Here is an 8,827-nt window from a genome sequence, read left to right as displayed (position 1 = left end):
TATAGTATAACTACAATTCGTTATTATTAGAAAATAATATATACATAACAAGATATATATATATAAAAAACTTCAAATCAAAACATATAAAAAAATATCTCAATTCCAATACAATGATTTATAACACTTAGATAAAAAGAACTTAGAGGTAAGGCATCATATCCAATTGAGCCTTCTTGCATAATGCTTTTTTCTTCTCGATTAGTTGCATTAAATGTTTCCTTTGATTATGTAACTCTGGGACGAGCAGTAAGTAACCCTTCTTAAGAGAATGTATGTCAGTCAGGTTCTCTTTGCAATCTCTTCTTAAACCTTCTATTTCAGAAAGAAAGTTTTTCTCATCCTCTTCCAAGTACGCCATAAAAGATTCACTATTCTTTAATTGGTCAGGCAGCCTTGCTAAACCACTGAAATATTTACAAAAATGTCTTTAAAAAAGGCGAGATGGATGGTCCCTAGTAAAATTAAATAATCATAATTAATATAATTGTGTATCTAGGAGAATGCCAGATAATGTTCCACTGTATTAATACAAAAAGTTGACACTAATTTATGACTGAACAATTTAGAATATGTTAGGTGGACACATTTAATGAAGAGGTATTAAAGTATCTAATGAAGCCAACATACTAGAGGTCACAACTGTTGCTATGTATGGCAGGAGTGCACTTATTCACTTATACATAAAGAGAAAATGGTACACTGTTATTACAGTAATAAATAATTTATTAGATTTAGTAGAAAACTAAAACTATAACTGGTTTGTATTTATGGAATTTATCCCTGACCTGGACAAAAAGAGGGTCTATATGGGGTTTGTCAACTTCTTTTAAGAGGGCTAGGCAAGTGGAAGAGTTTTTTGGCAAAAGTAGTAATAACGATAGAGTATATTGTGAATGAAAACAATGATACATGTAACTGCATACTCACTTTAATATTCTACAATTTAATTTTATAAATCATACCTTTTCATTTTGGCATATTCGCCTTTCAGTTCAATTTCATAACCATCCCATTTTTTCTTTTCATCTTCAACGGCTTCAATGTACCTGAAAATTAACAGATTATGTTGTAGAAAGAAATATTTATCTGATCATAAATTGATTGAAATTTTCAGTAGAGTAAGTACTGAAATTACACTTCTTTAAAACTGAACTTAAAGATATAATTAGAGTAAATCATACTTTGCTAAATGATAATTATACTCAGGTTGTTCAGAATTACTTTTGCTTCTACTATGATTAGTGCCTAAAAATAAAACAGAAAATTAGGTTGAAGCAATACAAGATAAATAATATTGTTATGCATTCCATTCAGTATTATACCTATAAAAATATCTTACCAGGCAATATGCTAGTCCTTCTTTTCGCTCTCCTGGGAGGAGTTTGGTCCACATCCATTATAAATAAACCAAAAACAAAAGTTAACCTTTCAATTTAATTTTTAAATAAAGCAACATTCCCGGCTGAAGTCCAACTAATTTGAATCAGAGGCCAACTGTAAACACACGTTCCAAAGAGGTCGATCTGCGTTTACTTAACTTAAATCCGGAAGCAATAAAGTTTTAAACAGAAAATTCTACAATCAATTTACAATTCAAGTAAAACTATTAAGTATTTTTGTTAAAAATTATGATACTTATAGGTGCTAATCTTAACATGTGTACTGCCAATGTTTAAGGAAATGCAACTTAAGGTTTATTTCCTATATTCTTGATGAATATTTTGTTTGAATGAACGATCTTTTTTCTTTTATAACAAAAATTGTCAGTTTATATTTTCAATTCATTTATATAACTTGTTAATTTATTCTAAATATTAACATTAGACCAAAGAGACTGAGCCCCAGATATTTATAGTGGATTTTTTAGTCTCGACTGAATGAAACTAAGTGGATTAAATTAACTGTTGTCTGTCTAAATATTGCGAGTTTTGTGTTTTTGGTATTGAGCTCAACTGAAAAAAAATAAAAATTTTTTTTTTACCTTAGCAGTGTTGGAATTAATTTCCAAGTAGAATGCTCTTAATTTTAGCTTCCAAGACAGTTGTGGCTGAAGGTGTTGAGACCAGAAACGAGTACCTATTCGGTTTTTCTCTTTGAGGTACACGAAAAAAGAATAAAGTAAGTCAAAATAGCTCTGTACAAAATTTGGGACGGGGGAAACAAAAAATTAGAATTGCAATAAACCTCTTTTTGGTGATAAAATACACTTTTGTTATAAATAATTGAAAGTATAACATTGAACATTCGATGGAAAAGAAACCCTAACGTGAAATCATCGATTTAAAAAAGAACTGGATGAATTACTGAATACCTTAGAGGCATTTACGCCTGCCCATTTGGCGGAAGGAGTGTAATCGAGGAGGTAAGCAGGCAGAAAAAGTAAAGCCTAAAAGGTGAGCGTTATTGTTTCTTCCAGGAGCGTGGCAGAGGAAAGAAGTGTACGAACCAATTACTGACTGTCTTCTGTTTAAGTTTCAATTATAAGGCTGGACATTCCTATTAACCTCAACATAAATCTTCCTTTCTTTGGCGTGGCCTTTTCGACTTCATCTCAAATCTAATTTTCCCATTACCTCTTACATGGTTTTATGAATGAAATAATAATTTTTTTGTCTAGTTGTATAAGATTTGTTCCAAGAAGAGTTATGATAAACATTTTTAATTTAGAAAAATATTTTTTCGAATTATTACGAAAGAAATACATATCAATTACAGAGTGGATTTAATTGTTATGTTGAATTTGGTATCTGTACTCCTTATTTTACAAATGTCCTTAATTTCGTAAATTATAGGTCTGTTATAACGATCACTTTTGACCGTAAAAAAAAATCAGAAGTGGTAGTCGGAACAAACATATCTGGTCACCAAGTCATTGTGCTCATTTGCCTACAGGTGGTGGTGGAAGGGTGGCTTTCAAGGAGGACTTTGTCCAGTTAGGAGTCGACAATTTTGATTTAATTTAAGTAGTAATAATAATAAGATAAATAGGAATTTTGAATTTCCCACCATTTGAATTTGTTTTTTGAACGAGTACCAAAAAATAAGAGTTAATTTTTTTTTGGTAACGTTTCGGTCAAAGTAATATAGTTCGTCTTATAATCTATAATATCTAGAATTAAACTCTATAACTTACAACTCAAACTCACGTTAATTATAACAATAATTGATGGGCAGGTAAGGAGGCCATCAAGGTAGTACCGGCAAGTCACGTGACTCCCCAGATGTTTTGACGTCAGTTTTATCTTCTGGCGGTATTGGATTCAGTCTGGAATCTACACTCTTCCTAGTTGTATATTGCTCCTGGGCCTTTCGTTGCATATCGTGGTTTTTAATCATATTTTGACCAGTATTTTTCCTGGAAGTGGTTTTCTGATTAATCCATAACCTTGGCTGACCACAATTTCTTACTTCTACAAAATTTTCTTGTAGCACTCCAGTTTATTACTTAACTGTATCGGTAAGTACTCAACTTTTTGGTATTTATAAATTTTTTAAAACAGTATTTGGCTGCTGCTCTTTATGTATAAACTAAATGAATTAGATTAATACTGTTTGTTAATGTTAATAGACTTTGTTGATGTTTAGTTAAAGACCATTATTGTTAAATTGAAATTTGACACCTGTCAGATTAATGAACTTTTGATTAAAAAGGGGATGAATCAATTTTATTACTTTCTTTATCTCAGATCTTCTTTACCTTAGTTTGATGTGTACTTGTGGTTTTTTTTTCTGTAATGATTTAATCATTAAATGGATATTGTTAAATTTGTATGTACCAAGTACTAATTTGCTCATTTATCATTTTAAAATTATTCATGATTTTTACAGATAGCTCAGTAATTTATGCTTAGTGAAATTTTATTTCTTTATCACTTTTCAAATTTTCGAAGCACTACTTTAGTAACATTAGTATACATTAGTAACATTGGAAAGGCTTAGGTTTTGTTTTCAGTATTTGAAATTTTGCACGAGTTGGACTTGAATTCAGATAATAATAATTTTTTATCCAAGAATCCAGAAAAAAATGTGTTAAAGATGTATATTATTATTTAATTCAACGATTACAGCTTATGCAATGAACTGGTTAGTTCCCAATTCAGTTTATCGGGGCAATGACATCTCTTACTCCTATAATATTTTGTAATTTTAAGTTGCCTTAGAAGTAGTGCTCAAATGCTGTTTTTTTTTTAAGTTACTAAAATGTTTTTCTCTGTGATAACTGTGTCTATATCTTTCTTTATTTGAAATATAATGCATATCTCTGTATATATAAATATATGTATTTACTATTGCATGCATACATATTGGTAAAATTAATCTCAGAAATCAAGCAGTTTTTAAAATAAGTTAAGATAATGTTTTAATATTGGCTTATAAATTTAATTAGATAAATTATCAGATAAACTTTGTCCTTTCAATATTTACATCCTATCATGTGACAACATTTAAACAAGAATAAAATAAAAAAAAAGAAAAATGTATTTTATTGCATTAGATTTCTTTTAAAAAAATGTAAATGGTGTAATAATTAAACCAAACAGTAAGATTTAATAAAGGAATTTAAGAAATTTTTTTTTATCGGTATTTTATTTCAAGAATTTTTAAAATCAAAGTTTAGTCGTTCATTTTAACAATCATGATTGATAAATCTGTTCTCTATTTTGGATTTAGTTCTATCTTGGTGTGTATTAATTTTAATTTACTTTTGGTCAGAAAAGTAAAAAAGAAAAATTGGCTGAATTGTTTATTTCAGATAAAATGTAGCCAATAACTTATAGGAAAAATATAAATTTTTTGTATGATAATTTTTTTACTTCTTCAATTAAAGTGACGTTCACATATTTCAACAATTAATACTGGTATCAGTGATTCTTAAAGTTTCGCTTTATATTACAGTATAGTTTTTTGTTTTTAAATAAAAATTATGTTTGCTTTGGAGCACAAAGCATTTTTGACGATTATGTCTTTAACATAGCTATTAAACAACAGTATGAGGAAAAAGTATTTGTAATTTATATTTAATAACATCAGTTGAAAAGTTCCTCATGTACTAAATTTTTTTAAATCACTATCAAATTTAAAGTTGAAGAGGTGGTATAGTATAAGGAAGTACTCAAAGTTTCATGTTCTTTGCACTATTGGCTGACAAAAATTCTGAGGGGCTATTCAACTGCAACATAAACATGTTATTATCACCAATAACCGAATGTTGTAATTGTTATGGGAGCTGCCATATTTTATATCGCTGTAAATAAATTTACAGTTTTATTAAGTTTATGTCATTCCTTATCTAAAATTTTCAGAATTTCTTAATCTGAGGTAATTAAAATACTCCTAATTGAACATCTCTAGGACTTTGAGATATTGCGTTAGGGTAATAACAGCTTGAGAGTTGCAAGGGATCATTTCTACAGATAGCAGAGATTATGATCAAGAAAATGAAAGAGCTTGTCTATACATTGATGAACAACATTTAGAAGTTTAGTTTTTTAAATGTGATTTAAAACTAAAACAACTCTTTAAATAAATAAACAGTTATGTTATTAATTTTATTATTCTTATAATGTCAAAAATATTTGACTTCCATTAATAGATTTCTTGGCTTAGCTTCCTAGGTCACTCACTATATTGCATCATCATTGTATTGTTGAAAGCATTGTATTTTTATTGTTTATTATTTTTTTTTTTTTGTTGGAGTAATGGATGATAAAAGATTTGAAAATGATATTATAATCACAACAATTAATGTTTTTAATTTTTTTTTTTTCCATTTGGCTTGTTCAATTTTACTTTTTGTTTTTTATTATGGTTCTATTGAGATTCTCTACTTTAATTTGCTAATTCGTTTTGGAAAGGGATATTTCAGAAAGATTTTTCCATGTTTTTTATATTGAGTTTTAGGTCCTTTTGAATATTTGTATTTAATTTTTATTTCATATTTTTCTATAAAAAATAAGTTATTATGGCTTAGGATTAATATGTACTTGAAATAGCGCTCTCTGGTCACCAACCTATTCCTTGGTGGGAAAGGAATAGTCCAAGAGCCCAAGAGAAGAAAAAATCGGTTATTTCGTCCCAATTTTTTATTACATGAATGAAGCCTAAGTATAATTACTAGTCAAATGATTCTGTTTGAGTGTATAAAAAAATGAAGACTGTCTCAAAACGTAAAAAAAATTAATTTTTCATTGGAAGCTCTATATCTTTTACTACTTACGACATTAAAAACTATTAGAATACCATTTAAATTAGAGTAAATTTGTTAAAATATGATGACGAAATAACGAAAAATCAGTAGATAGTGAATTAAATTTATTTTGGGAAACCTATATCTCAAGAATCATTTGATGTATATAGGTCTATTAGCACTCTAATTAAACCTAGTTCAATGTACTATGAAGTAGTTTATGACGTTTATTTTCGTAAGAGACAAAATTTTTGATTAATACAAACTATATCTCAGGTATCTATATATCTATATTAGACGTCAAAATACATATTCATGCTAAAATATCATAAAAAAACTTAGGAAGATAAACGTCATGAACAACTTTATCGTATATTAAATTATAAATATATAAATTACAGTTCTACTACTGGCTAGTTTCTCTACATGCTGTATCATATCATTATGATCTTACTTCAAATTTGCTTGTTCTATTTTATGTACAGTGGCAAATGTCAATAAATAAATAAATACAAATATATAAATTATAGAGATCTATTCAGTGTAGTTGCTATCAGATTTAAATGACCCTACACTGACCAAAATCGAACATTCGTCATGTTGGGAGGTAGTTCTGTAGTGCTACTTCAGCACATTTGGGAACCACAGTATTATCTAAGACATGAGTGACTTTGCTTTTTTTCTTGTTTTTTAGTGGCTTGAAGAATAACATCCCCAAACGTAGATCTACTTTATTTAGAGATTACATAAATCGATTTCTCATCTACTCTCTATTTAATTTCTTTATCTGGATTATCTCTATAGGAAGTTTGGTGAGTCAATTCTTAAAAAAAATTCTTTTGAGGTTAAATGACTTCCAATTTAATGAAATTTCTTTATTAAAATTATCACTACATGGTACAACGTTTCGGGACCACTGTCCCATATTCATGCACCTTAAACCTCATAATTTCTTCTAAGAAATCATAGTGTGAGATGCTCAAATGAGAGTGGTGAAGATGCACAAATTGTGACATGATTTCTTAGAAGAAATTATGAGGTTTAAGGTGCATGAATATGGGACAGTGGTCCCGAAACGTTGTACCATGTAGCGATAATTTTAATAAAGAAATTTCATTAAATTGGAAGTCATTTAACCTCAAAAAAAATTTTTTTTAAGAATTAGTTTCTTTATTTTTGGGGTGACAAATTGTTTTTCGGTGGAAGAAGAATGAACCAATTTAATAAAAAGGTACAACGAAAATAAAAGAATGATTTTATTATTTCGAACGAAAATACATTGATAATGCTTACATCACTTTCAATTAATTAATTAAACGAGTATTTTTCCTTTGAATGAATATTTTTTGTTAAGGTGACAAATTTTTTTTTTTTAATGAAAAGGAGAAGGAATTTTTTTTATAAAAACAATACAACGTAAATAACCGAATATTTGTATTATTTCAAACGAAAATACTCTAATTATGCTTACACCCCTTTCAATTATTTAATTAAACGAGTATTTTTCCTTTTTTGAATGAATATTTTTTGCCAATGAAAAGGAAAACGAAAAATTCATGAAAAAAGTAATACGTAAATAAATGAAGCATTTTATAAATTCAAACAAAAATAATCCATTAGATTACTGATTTAATATATTGATTGTTTGAAAGTGGTTTATTTTATTACTAACACAAACTGAAAATGATCCACTTTTTCTCTCAACTATTTATTTTAAAAAAAGGTTTCGGCCCTTAGGCAATTTTCAAGGAGATAATCATTGATATTTATTATAGGAATTAGTCATACTTCCTTGAATTGTCTCTTTTGCAGGCATATTGCCAATGTCATATAAACTTAATAATTTCAATACAAAAACTATTCCATAAAAAATTGTATTTCCTTAACTTTATTAACAATTAATGTAACGGTTTACTAATTCAAACTAAAATACACTAATTATGCCTACATCCCTTTAAATTATTTAATTAAACTAGTATTTTTTCTTTGAACGAATATTTGTTGGCAAGTTGACCAATTTTTTTGCAATGAAAAATTACAACGAAAATAAACGAAATTAAAAAAAATGCCCTAATCATACTTAAATACCTTTTAGTTATTTAATTAAACAAATATTTTTCTCATGGCGCGGCACCTCTGAATAAATAGATTAACAGATTAGTTTTAAAATATCACAAAGAACATTTATCTAGATAGGACAGAACTTAAAAAGTACTTACTATCTTCCCTAAAGTCAGTCGCCTTATTATTTTGAATGTCAATGTATTTTCTCATGAAACCGTTTTTTCTAATCCTGTATCAACTCCTTAAATTTCGACTGTCGGAAACTGTAAATTAGTTATGAAATGAGAAATTGGTGGAGATTACGGCCTCAGGAGTGGAGAACTCTAATATGAATAAGTTTTTGTAGCTGACGTTTCGGTCCACAATTCAGGTCTTCAATCGACCACCAGTTTGCGGAATTTTCATTTTTCAAGATAAAATGTAAATATGTGTATATATAATTTTTCCTAGATTAAGTAAAATGTATATAATTGTAAATGATTCAAAATAAATAAATAGGAGGTTAGAAAAAAAAAAAAAAGGAATTTTCATTGTGGATATTACATCGTATAATGCCGTAAGGCAAATAAAGAT

At 28.1% G+C, this 8,827-nt stretch overlaps 2 protein-coding genes across 3 annotated transcripts in view; one reads left to right on the top strand and one right to left on the bottom strand.

Annotated features, from left to right (window-relative positions):
• Window positions 1–1,645, bottom strand: LOC106678569 (uncharacterized). The gene is made up of 4 exons (XM_014417147.3): window positions 1,343–1,645; window positions 1,185–1,248; window positions 966–1,049; window positions 1–407 (listed from the first exon to the last, which is right to left on the bottom strand). The coding sequence occupies exons 1-4, from the start codon at window positions 1,398–1,400 to the stop codon at window positions 143–145; spliced, it is 471 nt and encodes a 156-aa protein (XP_014272633.1). The 5' UTR covers window positions 1,401–1,645; the 3' UTR covers window positions 1–142.
• Window positions 1,646–3,253: 1,608 nt separating this feature from the next.
• The window catches only part of Ctr1A (Copper transporter 1A), a 157,112-nt gene continuing 151,538 nt past the window's right edge, over window positions 3,254–8,827 (top strand). For both annotated transcript variants that reach the window (XM_014417169.3, XM_014417168.3), the window contains exon 1: window positions 3,254–3,460. The gene's annotated coding sequence lies outside the window, so the exon portion shown is untranslated. The remainder of the gene's footprint in view (window positions 3,461–8,827) is intronic.

This window comes from Halyomorpha halys, unplaced genomic scaffold (genome assembly GCF_000696795.3).
Source record: "Halyomorpha halys isolate HHAL.00 unplaced genomic scaffold, Hhal_1.1 Scaffold147.1, whole genome shotgun sequence".
Lineage (NCBI taxonomy): Eukaryota > Metazoa > Arthropoda > Insecta > Hemiptera > Pentatomidae > Halyomorpha > Halyomorpha halys.
This window is presented reverse-complemented; position numbering and strand designations above follow the sequence as displayed.